Source organism: Lathamus discolor, chromosome 5, assembly GCF_037157495.1.
Source record: "Lathamus discolor isolate bLatDis1 chromosome 5, bLatDis1.hap1, whole genome shotgun sequence".
Lineage (NCBI taxonomy): Eukaryota > Metazoa > Chordata > Aves > Psittaciformes > Psittacidae > Lathamus > Lathamus discolor.
The window spans coordinates 68551555-68572736 of NC_088888.1; the positions used below are offsets into that span (position 1 = coordinate 68551555).

The window sequence follows — 21182 nt, forward strand, 5'->3', positions numbered from 1 at the left end:
TCTTTTAGGTGTTCTTACCAGAGGCAGTTCAGAGAGAAAACAATAAAATGTATGAAGAGGTAAAGATCCCACATAGTGAACCAATGCCTATTGGTATTGAAGAGAAAATTGTTTATATTAAAGACTTAGATGAGGTAAGTAAACCATTTCAAAGATGCTAAATTAGTTTTTATTTTCTATTACAAAAATTTAAATTAAAAAGATTAATTATTGTGATAGATGATGTGTAAATTGAGCCAGTTTGTTTCTTTGGTACTGATTTTGAGAATATTTATCAGGGGATGTAGTTCAGTGATATAATCCCGTTCATGATGACTCAGATTCAAGAAATTCCTGTTCCAAACTGCTTGTTCATGCGTTGCAATTCTCAATTCCTTTGGCATTACCTGTTCAACTACTTATGGTTTTGAGCTGTAATCTGAATCACTAAAAGATTATTCTGTTCTCTTTCTGGAAGACCACATGGATAAGTGAGCCTGGGCTTCTTTATACTGACTTGTATGGGTTGGCTTGTGACTGCACAGCACTATTTTGCAGGCCATCAGACTAGTTTTAGAGTATGATGCAGTTGTTAGGAGTATTGAGTTATAGCATGACTACGTGGGTTGCAAAACCTTCTGAATAGTGCTTCTTTAAGCAGAAAGTGCAAATCACTATTGGCAAAACTTTGCTGATAAAAAGTAGAGGGCAGGAAGGAAAAATGCGGCCAAAACTAACATTTTTACTGATTTAAATGGTGAAAAAGCTGAGGTAGGAGAACTAGGTTTGTTGTTAGTATTTACAGTTTAGAACTTGCAGTGCACCATCATGTGTACCTGCTCACTCCTTATTGTATGGGTCAAATCTGTTGTTGAATGGAAGATTTTCTATTGATCTAAACAGGGACATAAAGAGCAAGCTGCACGTATAGAATCAAGCTGCATATATGTATGAAGAAAGTTTTATGTTTCTTAGTTCTTCAGCAGCATACGACATGGAAAAAAGTTTCCCACTTTTTTCTCTGTAGGAAAACAGGAAACGAAAATATAAATCTAATACCAGTTACCCAGAGCCACTTTATTGGGGTTCTGAGTAAAGATCGTCTTACATAAAAATTTAACTGTTTTAAAACAGAAGAAACAGAAGACAGTTTAATTTTAGAATATGAGTCTATTCTTTTCTGCTTGGGTGACAGTAACTAATGTCGTGTTTAATGAAGTGACTGACAGTTTTAACTAGATAGAAAAGTTGAGCCACTGCAGCTATAAAATGTAACATTTTATATGATAATTTTCAGCATGACAGCTTTTTTGCAATGAAGTGCCTTTCTCCTAAGCTAAATGCTACTTACTAATCTGTAAGTTTAGTACAGCTACTAAGCTGTACTAAGAAGTACCAGTATTTCAACAGACAGTAACTTGTTTCAGAAAAAATATAATTCAGACAGAAAAATAAATACCTAAAAGAAAAGGTTTGCAGATTTTTATGCCTATTATTTTTAAAATGAATGCTGCAAAATTCATCAGTTATGCAAATCTTACAAATAAAATATCTCCTTTTAGATAACTTGGTTAAGGCAGAATTTCATTTTGCCTTTTCTGTATGGCTGATTTAGATTATTTTAGTTGGTGCTTAAAATTATTGACAATTAAGTCAATTTAGAGGACAAGAAGTTTTTCTGTCAGTAAGTTTTATTCTTTCTGGTGAACTAGTGTAAGCAAAAGCAGCGAAATAGTATTTTTTTTAGCTGTTTTCCTTCTAAGATCATTCTCTTACATCTCTGAATACCTAAAATTTAGCCAGCTAGGCAAGAAGTGACTGTAAATATAATGGTAGATAGTTCGTAGCAGCATCTAAAGGCATCATAACGCAGTTGAAAGTTTTGATATGTTGACTTTTATGCAATACCATTAGTGGTGGGGTTTTGCTGTAAGACATTGAGTTGGTCTAAACATATAGATTAAGGTTTAATGCAACACATAATAACAAGGAACCTCAGGGAAAAAAAGCACAGAAAACCCAAATTGTCTATTGTTGCTGTTACAAGGGTATTTATCACAGCTTTCCAAGTGCTTGCTGTTTTATGGAGAAATACCAATTTAAAATTATAAATATTCTTCTTCCTTTGAGTTTGGTTAGTTTTCATCTGTCCTCCATTTCACCAGTCCCATCTGTGTTACACATAGATGAATTTCTTGCCTTGCTGAAGGCCGGCTCTGGCTGTTTCCCTGCCTCAAGTACTAACATTTATTAGTCTCAGCAATCAAAGAAACAAAATCTTTTTTTCCAGGGTGCTTCTCCTTGTAAAATTATTTTTTTACATCCAGAAAATGGATCACTTGTCTACTTTCCCAGAATAGTTTTGCTGACTTAGATTCAGGCTTAAGTTCTTAAATTCTCATTTGCCACAGAGCGACTGTGAGGAGGAGGAGAAGGAGGTGGGGAATGTGGGAGCCCCGGGTAATCAGTGCAGTGGGAGACAGGAGTCCTCCTTCAGATCTTAAAGTTGTAGGGTATCAGCTTGCTGGGCGGAAGCAACTGTTACTGATGATTGGTAACCTCTCCAGAGCTACTTTGCTACACAATAATGATTGAAGACTGTGATCCCCTTTGTTTGTAATATACTTTTTTTGGCAATAGGCTCTCTGCTCTAAGGTCTAGTTTTCTTTTGCTTGCTGTGAGCTGTGACAGAATAGTAAATGGACTTACACTATGGAAGATTTTGAAGTTTCATAGAATCATAGAATACTTAGGGTTGGAAAGGACCTCAAGATCATCTAGTTCCAACCCCCCTGACATGGGCAGGGACACCTCACACTAAACCATCCCACCCAAGGCTTCATCCAACCTGGCCTTGAACACTGCCAAAGATGGAGCACTCACAACCTCCCTGGGCAACCCATTCCAGTGCCTCACCACCCTAAGAGGAAAGAATTGCCTCCTTATATCCAATCTAAACTTCCCCTGTTTAAGTTTTAACCCGTTACCCCTTGTCCTGTCACTACAGTCCCTAATGAAGAGTCCCTCCCCAGCATCCCTATAGGCCCCCTTCAGGTACTGGAAGGCTGCTATGAGTTCTCCACGCAGCCTTCTCTTCTCCAGGCTGAACAGCCCCAACTTTCTCAGCCTGTCTTCATACGGGAGGTGCTCCAGCCCCTGATCATCCTCGTGGCCCTCCTCTGGACTTGTTCCAGCAGTTCCATGTCCTTTTTATGTTGAGGACACCAGAACTGCACACAATACTCCAGGTGAGGTCTCACAAGAGCAGAGTAGAGGGGCAGGATCACCCCCTTCGACCTGCTGGTCACACTCCTTTTGATGCAGCCCAGGATACGGTTGGCTTTCTGGGCTGCGAGCGCACACTGCCGGCTCATGTTCATTTTCTCATCGACCAGCACCCCCAAATCCTTCTCCGCAGGGCCGCTCTGAATCTCTTTGCCCAATCTGTAGCTGTGCCTGGGATTGCTCCGACCCAGGTGTAGGACCTTGCACTTGTCATGGTTGAACGTCATGAGGTTGGCATCAGCCCACCTCACAAGCGTGTCAAGGTCCCTCTGGATGGCATCCCTTCCCTCCAGCATATCAAACGGACCACACAGCTTGGTGTCATCAGCAAACTTGCTGAGGGCGCACTCAATCCCACTGTCCATGTCAGCGACGAAGATGTTAAACAAGACCGGTCCCAACACCAATCCCTGAGGGATACCACTCGTTACTGGTCTCCAGCTGGACATCAAGCCATTGACCACAACTCTTTGTGTGCAGCCACCCAGCCAGTTCTTTATCCACTGAGTGGTCCATCCATCAAATTGATACCTCTCCAATTTAGAGACAAGGATGTTGTGTGGGACAGTGTCAAACGCTTCGCACAAGTTTCCATCTAAACACCTGCCCTCATTGACATTTGTGGGACATGCAAGTCATTGCTTCAGTTACAGAGTACGCCAATTTTTATACTATTAGAAAATTTCCTAGGCTGCATTCTGGGTTCTTCTTCACTTGGTACCTGCCTTGCCAAGTGTGAAGAGGGTAGGTAGTCAGGAAAAGTACTATATAGCTGGCATTCTAGTTTCTTGTGTTGTAAAGGGATGTGTGCTTCTACTTAGATTTCATTTATGGAAAATTTTTTTAATGGCTTGTTTAGATTTCTTTTTAAGGGAAAGAAATTTATATGCCTGTTATAATGTAAAGAATCCTGTATCTTGATTTGAAAATTTCCTGTGGTACTTTTGCTCATTCAAGGTTAAAAATCTGCATTGCATCTATTTCCTCAAAGGGCTGAAGCGAACCACACTATGAAGTGTGACCAATAAGAAAGAATGTGAGAAGAATAGTAGCAAAACAAAATAAAATTAGTTTTTCACTGATGGTTTGTATTGGGTATGTTGACAAGAGCGGATCTGGAATGAGATGAGAGATGAGAGAAATGTATTCCTCTAAGTACGAATTCTAACAAACCGCATTTTATACATACATAGACTCTTTTTTCATTTTTTTTTCTTTTGTAAAAATACAAGACAAAATGACAAAACTTCTGTGCACCAATGCCAAAGGGAGCAGCAATGACTTAAAACTAGCATAGAGATTAACATGAGAGGTTCTTATTTATAGGATTGGCAGTGTAGTCAGCAAGCACCTTCTACCGCACTTTAGAATGGAGTAACGTTTCAGCTAGGTTTCACATTATATTATCTGAAATCTTACAGCTAGTATTTTCAAAGTATTTAGTTTGGTTAGCATTTCATTGCAAAGGGTCAGAGCTCTTCTAAAGATTTGAACTTCATGATTAGTTAAATTACTCCACAGGCAGATTTTGCTAAAGTGTTACAGAATCAGTGCCTGGAAGAATACAAATGCTAAGATGAAACTCATTATATAAACTGACAAAGATCCAAATTTTTGTAGCTACCATTCCTACCTAATCCCATTACACACTGCAGATATGTGATCAGGAGTAGCCAGCCTTTCACAGTTTAGCAGGCATAAAACCATACAATAGCATCTGTCTTAAACTGCTGTCATTAACGCTTTCCTGCTGTACGTGTTCTTCTTTTTTTCTGCTTTGTTGTTCCTACCTTTCTACACTTTTATTTCAGTGGCTTCACCTCCTGCCACTTACTCCTCCTGTGTGATCTCATTTTCTTTATTTCCTGCTCCTGTTGAGCTGGGAGCAGGAGCTAGTGTTCTGCATAGAGAGCGTTGTGCTGCTGCTCAGGAATGTCTCAGGTGTTCAATGGCAAAAGGGTGTACTAAGTCCCACAGAAGAAGTCGCAGAGGGGAAGGGTTCTTACCTTACTATAAGGCAGCAAATACCACCTCCAGCTCCGTTTGTAGATAATGATGATTCTTGCCATTTCTTATTATTTGGAGAGGTGTGCTTTCACCACAGTATGTGCTTTCACCACAGTAGAGGCACGTGGCTTATAAGTAGCTGGTTGGTCCCACCAGTTTAGTCTGAAGGATTATGGTACTAGTACTTGCCAAAGTGGCATGCTAGCTAGATTGTTTCAATAACAAGAATTTAAAATATGGAGTAAGCACAAGATTAGATTTGTGAGCTTTGTCTGCTTGACATACAGCTTGACCATTAGTGAAATGTATATTTTTGTACTTACTATAAAGGTGTTTTTTGTGCCAGACTTTTTGCCAAATAAATGTACCTTTAAAATCATAAACTCAGGTCAGGGAAAGTTCCTCTTCAAGACTGTGAAAACAGGTTTTATCTAACAAATTGCTGTTGGTGAAAAATGACTTAAGCTTTTTACCTAAAGTGGGTGTTCGGGGTAGGATTTATTTCTCTTGTTTCACATTATTTCTATTTCCTTTTACTAGCACTACTTTATGGTCTAAATAAGAAATGGCTTTCTTTTCTGTCTGCATTATGCAAAGGAATTACTACACAATCAATATTCTCTTTTTTTCCTGTAATTTTTTTTTTTTTTTTTTTTTTAGAATTGTACAGAGTAATTCTACTGAATAGGAGTATGGATGTTTTTGCATAAATTACATTTTTCACACATAGAATGTTGGACCATTTATTCCAAAGTTGATCTTAGCATATATTTCAGTTGCATGTTTTCCAAGCAGCAATAGACAGTTGGACCAAATTGAATAATTTAAAAAATATTTTAAATTTTATTTGAATCATATAATTTATCCAATGTAGTATATTAGAAAATTGCTCTAAGGAAAGTTTACAAGTAGTGTAATCATTAGTCCCAGTTTAAGACAAGGGAAAAAACCCCACATTTAGTTTAAGTTAAATGTTTTTAATAGCTGGCAATGTATAACAGAAATTGCAGTTTGTCTTCATATTTCCTGAGTGGAGGCCAAAGAAGGTAGAATATGTGCAATAACAGGTTAACAAGAATATTGGATTTAAGATTCTACACTGATATCAGTCTTAAAGCCTAAGAGTTCTGGCTTATTTTTCTTCAGTATGTGAGTTAATGAGTATTTTATTATTACGTTAGAATTGCATCTGCAATACTTGCAATTTCTGCATCAAATTGAATATCTAACACTTGTAACAAAGGGTTGGAACCAGATGATCTTTAAGGTCCCTTCCAACTCAAACCATTCTATGATTCGATGATGAATACTTGGAGAGAGACAAGAATTGAGGTATGATCTTATGTCAGATTTCATGAAGAGCACAAAATAGCTTTCACTGAGAAGAAGCCCATATGTACTGTAACAATCTGTGTCAGCGCACTGTTGGAGAAGTAATGCCATAGTTCACCTCTTGGGATGCGGAGGAATGAAGATAAAGGAAGCAAACACATCATGCCACTCATAAGTTTTGGAGCTATGCATTGTATAACTGATCAGATGTGAGCCTGTATTTGCTCGAACTGTGTCCTCCTCTTGGCCTGTTCCCAGGATTTGGCTTTTATATTTGGTATGATGTTGTGGATTGAATTTGAATTTGGCCTGACATTGGGCAAGTTTGGTTTGTTTAGAATCAGGCTGAATGAAGGTTTCCTTTGCAGTATGTGCTGTCTTAGCTCATCTACTCAGATTTTTCATATGACTTTCTGCAAAGGTGAAAAATTACCTTTTTCTTTTTGGTCAAAAGGCTTCTTCTTGCTGTTCAGCTGTAGCCTAATGCCTTTCCCTGTCTTATAGCATCTTAAAAATTGACTGCTTACAATATGATCTGATTATTTGTTCTTTAAGTTACCTTTGTCCTAGGGTTAAACTCAGTTTAGTTGAAGACATTTTGTAGTCTTGTGCTTTTATTCTTTGAAGATTATCAAGGGGTTTGTGTTTATTCTTTAAACATCAGTTTCTAAACACTTAGGATAGTAGCTGTAATGTATTATACAATATTTGTTTATTTTTTGTGTTGACTTATCTGTTTATATACTCATATAAGAGCCTTTTAGCATCTTAGAAGCTTGGCAGTTGTGCTACATGAACAAGCCCCATTTCAGACACTGGAGATGTTGAGGGTGTCAAGGATGCTATGAAAAACTGATAAATATGTTCTTTGTTGTGTCAGTCTAGGTTGTGTTTCTGCACACGTTTTTATTTTCAAAGGCTTGATACTGCAAGAAAAAATCCCTGTGAATACAAAATCGTATTTTCAAATGTCCTTTCATTAGTGAAGTTGTAATTGAAACTTAAACAGATCTTCTCATTTATAGATACTCTGTTTATTCTAAGTACTAGTAATGTGCAAATGTATTGAAAAGAGTCCTGTAAAATCTGAGTTATCTCTTCTTGGGAAATTTAAGTTTGAAGACAAGAACAATTAATTGACAATATGGGTCAAAGTCTAATAGGGAGAATATCTGTACTGCTGAACACAGGACAGATACAGAGAACTTAATTTCTTTTAGTCTGTTCTTTAAACTAGCATGGCTGTGTATGATATACTAAGCAAAAATTGCTGGAAAATGTTTAGTAGATACTGTCATGTGAGAGTTGCATATTCTAACAGTTATTTGGGATTTTGATTGCTCTTTTTCATGCAGATAGTAAATGTGAACAGGGAAATGCACTTTTTAATGTTAACATGAGATAAAATTGGCTGCCTCTGATTTGAATAAAACATTAAGCCTGTTTCATTTTCTACACAGCTGCCAAGTGTGTGCATATTGTGTAGTGCTGCCACTGAAATGGTTGAAAATCGGATGGGAACACTTGCAAGGCAAACCAGCAAAGGGCACCAGCTGCTGAAAAGCACCTGCTGAGCCACTGTGGGAATAGACACATCTGCCTGTTGCTAGAAGTAATCTAAGTACCTGCTTTTACCTGTCAGGATTTTAATTTGTGTAAAGATTTAACCAATGAAACTCATTCTGAATCCTTAAAGAGAAGGAAAAAAAATCTGAGGTGCTTTTTGTGCGAAAGAGCACCACTTCTAGCAATAGGACTCTGTGAATACTTCTAATTCTCATGACTAATTTATGGTTTTGTTTTAATAAAAACAAACCCAGATATGGCAGCCAAAAGTCTCAGCTACACTCTGCATAGTGTCTTGCTGAAGGACACAGTCGGTATGGAAGAGATTACCCTGCCGAAGAGCATGTTTCCCGTTTTTGTTTGGCTTAGTTTGGAGATGGATCTCATGGAGATGTTTCTTTTTTCACTGCCATGTATTTGACTCATTGTGGGTGGTAATGCACATACAAATATATGTATTAGAGAGGTTAATGAAAAATATCCCAAATACTTTTAAAAACTATTGTACTTTTTGTCTTTTGATACTTGAACTTTTATTATTCTCACACATTGGTGACCTTACCACACAAGATTGTAATCTGTCACTTCTATTTTCTTATTGTAGATCAGGTAGAAATACTTCTTTGAATGCTGCTGATTCAGTTGGGATTTTGGGAGAACAAAATAGCTGTGTTCCTATGGAAAAAAAAGACTGATTGTGCTTGTAGTCTCCCCTTGTAAACTTCAGGAAAAAGTAATTTAACATCTATAATGTAAAGCTATACTGCCTTCTTAGTTAGCCATATAATGCAATTAATTGAAATAGAGAAGAAAATTGCGTTGTAGAAAGATTATGACAGCCATAGTTATTCCTCTGGGAATATTCTTCTGTTTGCTATTCTTTCATTTTTACTTGATGTGTTAAAATTATTACTCGTTTCAACAGTAATTACCCTTCAGAGCACTCTGTTAATTTTTCTGGGTTTTCTTAGGTATTATTAGAAAGAAATAGTTTATGAAATTATTAAGGGCAATCTGAAGTAAATAATTTGAAAATATTATGCTGAAATGACTTCTATGTTAACAGTTTAAATATTCATTTCTACGTGAACACTTGGAACCAATGCCTTTGTGTGCATAAAATAGTATTGAAGTAACTAGGGTTTATTTAAAAAAGAAAAATACCAAAAGATATCTATACTTTCAAAGAATAGAATAGTATGAAGTGCTGTTACCCTGCTTTTGAAGACAGGTTTAAATTTGCTTTTGAAGGGAGACATTATATAGGCTCCAAACTGTTATTTTTAACTGACTGTAAATTGAGTGGTATAAAGCACAGGCAGAGATCTCTAAAGTTTTTAATGAAAGCAACTCAAAATAGTTTTAGTCATGTTTGTAATTAAGACTAGAGAGTGAATAATGTGTTTCTGCTGCATCCTGTTCAGGGGATAGCCATTTCTCAATGGAATATCATAGTATGAGTGTGGAAGAAGAATGCAGTAGTCTGTTTTAATTTGATAGCATACCTGAAGGCAAGCTTTCATTCTTAGGAGTAATCAATCTTCAATTTAAAGAGAAATACAGGATAGTATTTTAAATTCTAAATAAAACTATACTGAAGACCAAAATTGTTTTTCATTTTAAAGATATATAATCTCAAAGTGAAAATTTTCAAAGATGAGGGAAGTGTATGCTAATTCTGATACGCTGTGACATTTTGGAGATTAACTCTCACTAAATATTTTAGACAAATTATAGTTTGTCTGATTTTAATGCTTGTTTTGACTTAACACAAGTTTCAGTACTCTCCTTGAGACATGAAACTCTTATCTAGGATAAGAATGCCCTGGGTCTTTCAGTAATAGAAATGGGACTGAGATTGTTGATCAAGAGATTCAGTTAGAAATCACCAAATACTTTTTGATGCTTTTAAAAGGTTTTGGGACAGAGGAGCTGCATGACTAAAAGATTGACTTTATACCTGGTATGCTATTCATCTCAGACTTGCAGTTTCCATTAACCTGGAGTTCACACAGTAGCTGCTAATATAATGGAAGTTTTAAAATTTTCTAGGAGTAGTAGTTGGTTGAGTCTGCAGAACAACAGGCAGCAACAAGTAATGTAAGTCTTTTAAAGCAGGAAAGAGATGTGTGTTTTGTATCTTTGTCTAACAAAATACTTTTTCTGAATTCTAATTGGAAGATTGGAATTATCCTACCACTTGATCTTTCTATTAGAATATTGGAACTGAACACATCAAATAAGAGTGGAGTTATTATTTCTTTCCATATGAATAAGTAATATATTCCTATTATTATGAGATAAAAATAGGAAATATTGCTATAAAGTAATAGCAGTGATAATAGTAGAAGCCATTTCTTTCTTCTTGTTGGAAATTAATCAGGAGAGGAGAAATAGGAACTTCTTATTTGCTGGAAACAAAATGTAGAAGAAGGAGATTTTACTTAGCCATTCATAGGGCATTGCTTGTTATTGAACATAATACAATGAAGGAAACTTCTGTGCACATACTCCTCCTTCTCTGCTTTTGTTTCCTGAATCTGAAAAGGTTCAGAAATTTTTCTGAGTCATCTGAGATTATGTAGGAGTTGATTTCCTGTGTTCCTGATTGTTACTCCATTTGTTTTTGACACCTGTAAACCTTTGTCCTTCTGGACCTCTAAGCAAGAGATTGTCTCCCTTCTGTGCATACTCCTTAGGTGGAGACTTTTTAGCTGCTTGTCAAATCCATCTTTGAGGTAAATAAAAATGCCTCTCTCAAATTTTGCATCAATAATATCCTACTTCAAGAAAAAAAGCTGGTTTGTGCATCAGTAGCTACTATAGCAGCAAAACAAGTCTGGTCCAGTTCTAACCTGCAGCATGTATCCTTTCAAAGTACATGTGAAAGCTGTGTTAAATCTCTAGTGCTAGTTGCAAGTAAGAACTGTTTTCTTCATCAGCTTCTCAGTTTTTGTGATTCTGTGGTTTTCAGTGTCTTAATTTTCCATTAATCTAAATGCTGAGAACTGCTGAATGGAAATGCCCAGGTGCAGCCCTATGGAAAGTTTTGTCTCTTTATCCTAACCCATACCTTAATCATTCATTTAAGTCTGTATGGTATGGGGGGGTCTGGACCTTGATTCTTTTTGTCTGGTGTCTGTCTCTTCCTCCTGGTCACTATTTTTCAGGTTTTGGCAAAAATTAGATGCTATTTGCTGTCAGTACTCTCCATCCCTACTAGATTTATAAGTTATCTGCCTAGGCTAGTTGCAGTAGTCACACCTTTTGGGAGATGAATGTATGCCCTTATCAACGCAACTTACTGCTTAGAATTTTTTATTTTTTTTTTTATAAGATGCAGTTGTTACAAAATTCTGCCAGTTCAGAAATGGTGATTCCTACCAAAATTTAACTTACACAAGGTAGTTTTATGTGTACTTTTGTATCATAACATAATCTCGTTATTTGGGAAAAAAATAGCTAAAACCATTTTAGATTGGTTGCATAAAAGGGCTTCACTTTCTAAGCTGCATGGTAATAGAGTAACTTTTTTCCTCACCAATGGACAGAATTTATGTAATTCCTTTCACTATGCCCTTGTTACCTTTCTGATTTATTTGTTGAGTTTCTCTGTCTGTCATTCAGTGTCTATATTCTTGAAAAAACAGAAAAAGGTTTTCTATATTAACTCTTTGATGACAGTTTCTTTTGAGACAATGTGCCTCTAGCAATGATTCCTTTTTCCTCTTAAAGAGGCATACTGTTTTCCCAGGGGAATAAATTAAGGGAGCAATGTGCCATCAACAGAGCTAGGAGTCTGTTTTACTTGTATACAACTGTAAGGAATTATGAGAGTGTTATCTGAATTGGGGGGAAAAAAATAAAAAAGGGGAAAGAAAAATCTGTGAAATAGTCTGTAGCAAATAAGCATTAGTTTTCTTATTGCTCCATCTAAACAAAGTCAGGGAGGTGGTGGTAATGGAAGCGTGAGTACATAGCGGCCCAGGAAGAACCTTGTTGTTAAGGGTAACAACATTTTAAATGTTTTAAACTTCGTAGAGATTTCTATATTTCACACTGTATAGCATTATTTTTAAAGTGTAAGGGAAAGTAACCCTCTCTATTAGATGCTGTTGATATGGTTGAAATGTGAGCAAATTGAACTTATCCTTCTGTCTTCATAAAATTTTAACTTCTAATATTATTAGGAAATGCCACAACTGTTGGCAGTTTTGCAATTTTTCTATGAGCTGCATTATTTCAAAATATTTTTTTCGTGTAATTCAAAAGTGGTATTAGAAAGCTCTAAGAGGAAGCTGTGTTCTGATCTCGTTTCATTGCTATAGTCTGCAATATTTCTCTTGACATCAGATACTTTTGAATTTACAATAAATAGTGTCACTGTAATCACAGTCTCTCCTGTGTGTCTATTTAGATGCCAAAATTTGTGTACGTTTGTGCTTTAGAAATAGTTGCTTTTATGGAAAAATCTTTTCAAAACACTTTTTTATCCATTTCCTCAAATCAAATCACCATAGGGTGTAATCATTCTGTCTATAATCTTTTGTCATATTCTAACTAGGCTGAGGAACACAACAATTCTCCCTGTGAGGGAGGAGATTCCCCAAGCTATTTCAGTGTTTTAACTCAGAGCAGTGAAAGCCTTGGAGCTATGATGCTGTCCTGTCATTTCTATCAAACTGCTTTTGGGTCTTTAGATGCAGAGGTCTTTGGGTTTATTTTATACACTGAACCAAAGAATATTTCTCAATGTTGTATTTTTATACAACTGTAAGTGGCTGAATAATTCAGAAATCTGCAACAAAGGTATGACTGCTGCAGTCATTTGTGTAGTGTAGCTTGTCAAGAGAATAGTTTAGATAATGTTGATGGCAATGTGTCTATAGTCTTAGGAGGTTTTTTTGTTGAAATTACTTCAGGCATGTTTGCTCTTGGCTGTCATATGTGAAGTTAAATATTTTCCCTAAAACCTCCTGGTTTTGAGTTGATCTCTTTCCTTTCTTCAAGAGACCAGATAGAAGGACAGATTATTAAAAAAACCAAAACAAAACAAAAAAACCCAAACAAAAACGGTGTGTTTTATTCTTTGATTAATTTATTTTTTCCAATCGACTTTTGTTTTGTTTTGTTTTAAGGAGTGCCTATGTTACCGTAGTTAGGAGGATTTCTCTACAACTAGATTTCACTACAATTTGGTTTTTAATAGACCATTCATTTCAGTTATTTCTGTGTTATTTCATAATTTCCCCCTGTACTCAGCACTGGTGAGGCCGCATCTCAAGGGATACTGAGGTGCCGGAGCACGCTGAGAGAAGGGCAACGAAGCTGGTGAAAGATCTTGAGCAAAAGTCTTACAAGAATGGCTGAGGAAACTGGGGTTGTTTAGCCTGGAGAAGAGAAGGCTGAGGGGGACCTTGTCACTCTCTACAACTTCCTGAAAGGAGGATGAAGTGGCTGGTCTCTTCTTCCAACTAATGTGTGGTAGGACAAGACGAAACAGCCTCAAGCTACTCCAGGGAAGGATTAGATTGGATATTAAGAAAAATTTCTTCACCAAAAGGGTGATCAAGCATTGAAACAGTCTTCTCAGGGAAGTGGTCGAATCACCATCTCTGAAAGTGTTAAAAAAATATGTAGATGAAGCCTCTAGTGACGTGGTTTAGTGGTGAACTGGTGAATTTAGCAGTCCTCAGATAATCATAGAATCATAGAATCATAGAATAGTTAGGGTTGGAAAAGACCTCAAGATCATCTAGTTCCAGCCCCCCTGCCATGGACAGGGACACCTCACACTAAACCATCCAACACAAGGCTTCATCCAACCTGGCCTTGAACACCGCCAGGGATGGAGCACTCACAACCTCCCTGGGCAACCCATTCCAGTGTCTCACCACCCTAACAGGAAAGAATTTCCTCCTTATATCCAATCTAAACTTCCCCTGTTTAAGTTTTAACCCATTACCCCTTGTCACTACAGTCCCTGACAAAGAGTCCCTCCCCAGCATCCCTATAGGCCCCCTTCAGGTACTGGAAGGCTGCTATGAGGTCTCCACGCAGCCTTCTCTTCTCCAGGCTGAACAGCCCCAACTTCCTCAGCCTGTCTTCATATGGGAGGTGCTCCAGTCCCCTGATCATCCTCGTGGCCCTCCTCTGGACTTGTTCCAGCAGTTCCATGTCCTTTTTATGTTGAGGACACCAGAAGTGCACACAATACTCCAGGTGAGGTCTTACAAGAGCAGAGTAGAGGGGCAGGATCACCTCCTTCGACCTGCTGGTCACACTCCTTTTGATGCAGCCCAGGATACGGTTGGCTTTCTGGGCTGCGAGCGCACACTGCTGGCTCATGTTCATTTTCTCATCGACCAGCACCCCCAAATCCTTCTCTGCAGGGCTGCTCTGAATCTCTTCTTTCCCCAATCTGTAGCCGTGCCTGGGATTGCTCTGACCCAGGTGTAGGACCCTGCACCTGCCGTGGTTGAACTTCATAAGGTTGGCATCAGCCCACCTCACAAGCGTGTCAAGGTCCCTCTGGATGGCATCCCTTCCCTCCAGCATATCAACCGGACCACACAGCTTGGTGTCATCGGCAAACTTGCTGAGGGCGCACTCAATCCCACTGTCCATGTCAGCGACGAAGATGTTAAACAAGACCGGTCCCAACACCGATCCCTGAGGGACACCACTCGTTACCGGTCTCCAGCCTGACATCGAGCCTTTGACCACAACTCTTTGTGTGCGGCCGTCCAGCCAGTTCTTTATCCACCGAGGATTTTAAAGGTCTTTTCCAACCTACTTGATTCTACAATTCTGTAGTTTGTGTGCTATGATAGCTTTAAGCAGAAGTAATCTTTTCATATATAATGAACATTTTCCCACCACCCCCCCTCAGGATACATTTTTGTTGTTGTGAAACCTCCGTCAGAATCTAGGAAAATTTTGCTGTGTTTGAATTTAATAACACTAATGTAACTCGGGAGTATGAAAATTTCCCTGGTTTCTGTTAGCTACTGCTCTTAAATACCTATTGCGTTAACCAGTGACTATGATGATAATTTTAAGTATCAAGACTCCATAGTTTTCTAAAAGATGATGTGTAATTCAAAATAAAAGCATATTCAGGGAAGTCTAATGGGCTGTGATTCTATTTTCCATAAAATATTAGAGTACACTTTTACCCTTATGGTTTGTTATCTGTCATTTCTAAGGAATTCTTCTGGCTTTTTAATCTAATTAAGGGACTGGAGCATCTTTCATGTGAGAAAAGGCTGAGAGCACTGAAGAAGAGGAGGCTCGGGGGACTTTACAAGTGTATACACTTACAAGCATATTTATGATGTGGGAATGATTAACAAAGAGGGAGCCAGGCTCTCCTCAGTTGTGCCCAGTGACAGCACCAGAGGCAACGGGCACAAATTAAAACACATGAAGTTTCATCTGAACACAGGGAAGAAATTTTTTACTGTGAGGTAGTCAAAGACCGGTACACCTTGCCCAGAGATGCTGTGGAGTCTCCATCCTTGGAGATATTTAAAACCCAGCTGTGTAGTCCCAGGCCACCTGATGAGATGAGGGCTTGGACTTGATTATCGCCAACCTAAATTATTGTGATCTGTGCTTGCCACTAATAGTGGCATAGCCATACCATGTAGAATTGCTTTTAGTCCTAGTTTAGTCACTGGTAGCATATACAGCTTTGAAACCAGCTGCTGGTTCTTTGGTGCCTTTTGTTACTTGCATCTGTCTAATGTGTTTTACTCTAAGCTTCCTTATAGCATGTAACTCTTCAGGTACTACACTTTGGATGAGACATAATTTGTGCTTACTTGAAGAAATTGTACTACTGATTATGGCCCAAAGGTCTATTTGGTATGCTTGTGTAATTTTCATATCTTCGTGTATGCTACTTTTTCCTACAAAAATTGTCCCCCTAACTCCGATGAAATCTTGCTGATATAGCTTGGTGCTAAATGGAGCAGATCCAAACATCATCCTGTTTTCCTTTTTATGTGTTATAAGCCTTTGCTTAAAATTTCTATGTGTACTTTGAAAGACATTTCAGTCTTTGTTGTAAGTGGGAAATTTTATTCCCAAATAGTACTCCCAAAAGGATATAAAATAATTTTATTTTTATGGTATTTATATAGTTATATTTTTATTTATTATTGTTCGTAAATCTTATGAGCTGCCACCTCTGTGAAAGTAGTGAAATACGAAAAGTATCACCAGGAAAAGGAGACTGTGGAAGTCCCCAGGAATAACATCTATGTTTCTTTCTAAGTGTTCCTTCAGTAACAAAATAGGATTTATACTGGCACAAAGTGCTTTAAATGTATATGTATGTATAATTAGAAAGCAGGGGAGTTACTAAATGTTCATAATCTGGAGGGATAGTAGGAATGTATTTATTAAAATGTGTATGTGTATATACATATATTTCTCTGTATATATACATAGATAGGTGATTTAACCAGCAACATTCCAAAGTACATCAAAGGGAAAAGATGGCCTAGAGACTATTTATGTCAGGACAAGGATATCTGAACTTAATTTCCTGAATTTCATGGGTTTCATGTAAAATAGTGTAGATTATTCATCCTGTTACCAGTTCTGTTATCCTTTTAACTGAAAGTGCATCTGAACAACTGAGTGCAGAATGGGATTTGTTGCACCTGAAATAGGTAAAGTACTTTGATTAAAATATATCTACATTAAAATTAAGCCAATGAATATGAAAGTTTAAACTTGGTTTATGAGTGCAATGGATTATCTTTATGATAAATTAGTTGTAATCCTATTATTTGGTTATAGTGCAACAGAAGAAGTCATCATTTTAGAATATTAATTTTGGGTGATGTTATGCTGTGGAAATTAGTACAGATGACTAACATTTCTAGTATGACATGAAAACTATAAAAATGACAATAAAAATGTCATTGTGGACAAGACAAAATCTCTTCTGGAATGAGGAATATAAAGAGAATGTTCTGTAGATAAATCCATAAAATATGATCATACTAAAGGAGATAACATTTTCTGGATAAATTGCTAAGAATTAAAGATGATTAAATTTTTTTTCCAGTGTTGTTCTGGATAGATTAGAGAAGATATATTTTGCTATGTCTGTGCACGCCAATCATGAGTTCAGAAGCTGCTACTAAGATGCTGGCATGGTACTCTGAGCACATTGGGCCACTAAGTGAAAATTTGTGATACTGGGATTAATTGCATCTGACAAGCTGTTTATGTCAATTCGTGTTAATGCATGAAGTAATATAGAGTGAAAGAAGATCTCAGTTTTTAATGGAACTTGTTGTTAGCACCCTTTTGTGCTGTGTGAGGGAGTGTGGTTTAGACCATAGATAGGTCACAGCAGGTTTCAAAGGTATGCTTTGGGAAAAGAAAAAAAACAAAAAACAAAAGTGAGTATTTTCTATATAATATTTATTAAACTATGTAGAATTACAAGGTCTGGCAAATGAATTGCATGACTAAAACTCTTAAGTGCTGATTGCCTATGCTATGCTGTTACTCCCGTGCTGTTAAAGCAGTTTTTTCTGAGCTGTAGCTTGCCTGGGGACTCAATCGTATGGTCTCATTCATGACTATTACTTTAATGACTAACAGTTTTGTCCTATTTTGAAATTGCTTTTAGAGCACCAACACACAAATATCTTTTTAATGAAATGGCTAATTTAGAGTATCTTCATTAAATGTAATCTCATTTACTCATAAATGCATTAGTTGTAAAGCTGTAATAGTAAACTCCTTGGGAAAGAATTGGAAAGCTAAGTGAAGTAAAAATAAAGATTTTATACATTTATATCAGAGCTGCCTTGAGTATCATCTAGTCTGTGGAAAGTTGTTTCTTAGTGGTCTTTCACACTGATTCATGTTTATGTAAAAATGGCACTATTTGAGGCATAAAATTGTGTTTGCTTAGAATAGCACTCAGATTCTATTCTGCTTAAACTTCCTATGTTTTGTGTAGAATTTTACACTGTAAGTCAGCTGTGGAATAGAAAGCTGATGAATGTTGCATCTCTTTCACCTTCAGTAAAAAACAAGATTCTGCCATCCAGTGGCTACCAGACCTTTAAGCAAGGGATTTTGCTGGTTTATCTGAAAAAGTTTTGGTCTGTGGAAGTCTTTACTGATGTTCATACACCCACAGGGCTTGCAAACTAGGTAGTTTGTGCAAATGATAAATTAGAAAAACAAATCTTCTAGTATGTTTTGTCAAACTGTGGGCTCCTGTGCCTGTTGTTCCAAATTTGTCTTCTGTCCGTTTTTTTCCTTACTAATTTTAAAGGGTAGCACTGCGCTGGTTTTGGATTGTGCATTTGTACTTACTGTTTGGAATAAAATAGAATTGTGGGGGAGGGTAACTTGTCATACTTTTTCAACCAAATGGGGTGTTGGATTTGAAGAAGTCTTAAGATACTGTTTTTCTCTGGAATTACTTGTATCTTTTCTAATCCGTAATATGTTCCTGCAGAGTCACCTTTCAAAGAATATAATGCATTGTCTGTGTATTGTGATTGTGAATGTTGTGTATTGATTGGTCAGTGCCTGCATTTTTCTTTTGAGTTACTTGAAAATAGTGTGTTGATTGAAAGTCTAGATTCTGGTCAGAATACCATTAAAAAAAAATAAACCAACAAACAAAAAAACCACAAAGAAAAAAACCAAACCCCTCACACCAAAAAAAAAAGCCCCCCCCCAAAAAAAAACCCACACACACAAAAAAAAAACACACGAAAAAACCCAAATAAGCAAACAAAAAAAAAAAAAAGAAAAAACCCTTCTAATTCTCTTCTAATTCTTAACTAGGCTTCTATGGGTTGTATTTTTATTAATTTTTATTCCACTATAAATATTCCTGTTTATGTAGGCTTAGTATCTTTCCAGAAAACAAGCTTCCTCTGATAAGCTGTTATACAGCTTTTGTTCTGGAATGTCTGTTTATTTATTGCTGCTTACCAAGTCAGTCTTAAGCTATGGCATTACTACTTTCCAGTAGGAAGAGAGTAGGATATAATTTTTATTTATCTAAACATTTTTTTTTTTTTTAACAATTGCATGTTCCGGGGCTATAGTGTATGCAATTTCTTCCAAACGGAGAGGTAAAAAGATGTCTTACACTACCCGCTTAAAGATTAAAAGAAGCTGGAATAATATATTCCTAGAGGCAGTAGTTTAAGAAAACACTTAAAGATTTCTTTAAGGGTATTAACAATCACACAACTGTAAAGAGACCTGTATACATAAAGCCATGCATGTTCAACTATATGACTGAAAAATTCTTGTTATTTTTTGAAGGTACTTAACACCACGCTCCATTTAGACAACTGTTTCTGGTGTTGTTTAAAAGCTGCTTAACTAACATATGAATTGTGCAGTGTTTTGTTAGTTCAATTCTGTAATCATTAGTTGTGTTTGTGAGTTTCTTTCTGTAGATTCTTTATTATAAATACAGTGTTTGTAGGTGTGAACTTCACAATGTTTATAATAGCCTCTAAAACCAATTGGATGGAATGTGAGGGAAAAGGAAAATTACAACCATTTTCAAAGTTCTGTCAAGAAATCTCAAAATGAAGTAACAGGCAAATTGGAATCCTAAAATGACTAAAGAGGCCATAAAAATAACTGACTGAACCCTGATAGCACTAATGTAGTCAGCACGTCTCCAAGAAACCCATTAACACTTTATAATAGTGTCATTCATGAAGCTGAAATGAATTTTGAAGATAACACACTAAGTAAACATTATGTATACAAAACTTAGTGAAAAAATAAGGAAAACAAAAAAAAAAAAGAAAGAAAAACAGCTTTTTCCTGCAGTCTTGCAAGCTGAATAAACTGTGAAAGAACATTAACATTGAAACTGTTGTAATCCTGAAATTTAGACATTTAAGTACTTAAAGTAGATATTTTTTTTTCTTCACTGAAGAAACTTAACAGTATAGAATACGTATTTGAATATATTTGAGATGTTTCAGTCCTGTAAATATAGATTAAATCCATTATTTGAATTGAACTTGGTTTTTCAGTGTTGCACAAGACGTTTTCAACTGGAAGGCTTTGCTAAGAGAAAGGTACTCCTAAACTGAAAAGCACATTTTCCAAAAAGAAAGACTGTGTTGCTTGCATAGCGTTTTCATTGACTTTTATATCAATGAGTGCTTTTTTTTAGTATTTAAAGTTCTCTAGTATAAAACTAGAGTTGGCCAATTATTAAGTACATCATGCCTCTACATTTAAGAATACTGTTTTCATATATTGTGAAAATGGTGTATTAACCTGAATTTGTAACTTGCATCTCAGCCTCTCACATGAGACTACTTCGAAGGAGCTGCAGCAAAAGGACAGACCTAATGCTGTTTGTCACATAGTTAAAATAGTTGATTTCAGTAGCCAATAAAGCCCTCATTCTTAAGCTTGCATTACTTGATATAGTCATGAATTGGGTGCTGCTCAAATAATTTGGTTAGTATTGAAAAGAATTGGAAATAATATAATTAGCATTGGAGAGGCTATTACCATAGCAAATGACTGCAAATTAACTAAAGTGCCCAGAGTAATGGAAAGGGAGATCTTCAGAAGGTGCTTTCAGGACTGTTCTTTACAGTGAATTTGTACATTCGTGGTTTCCTACAATTAAAATAGAAATTATAATCATCAAAATATCACTAAGTTACTTTTCATGATAACTAGTGGAAGCAGTGCAGGTTATTCAGTCTGTAGAAAGGAAAGAATTTGTGTTCTGCAGTCTCTTTTAAGTGTTTGTGGAAAGTAACTGAGCAAAAGTAAGTTTATTAGAAAATTAATTATATATCTGAGACCTTTGTTCTTCAGTTGAAAAAGTCTTAGAATGTTCAGATGCTGAAATTGTAACTGTCTACAGCAATTCTTTCTTGGTGAAAATCTCATTTTTCATAGGCACAGAGAGGAACTTAAGTATTTTTATAATCCATTATTTGTGTTTTAAAGTACAAACAAGCATTAAGCTA

The 21182-nt window shown here is 36.5% G+C and overlaps 1 protein-coding gene across 3 annotated transcripts in view; it reads left to right on the forward strand.

The window, feature by feature from the left end:
* ASCC3 (activating signal cointegrator 1 complex subunit 3) overlaps positions 1–21182 on the forward strand; it is a 270142-nt gene that overhangs the window by 46823 nt on the left and 202137 nt on the right. For all 3 annotated transcript variants that reach the window (XM_065681165.1, XM_065681163.1, XM_065681164.1), the window contains one exon: positions 9–134. In XM_065681165.1, coding sequence (XP_065537237.1) covers positions 9–134 — 126 coding nt within the window. The remainder of the gene's footprint in view (positions 1–8; positions 135–21182) is intronic.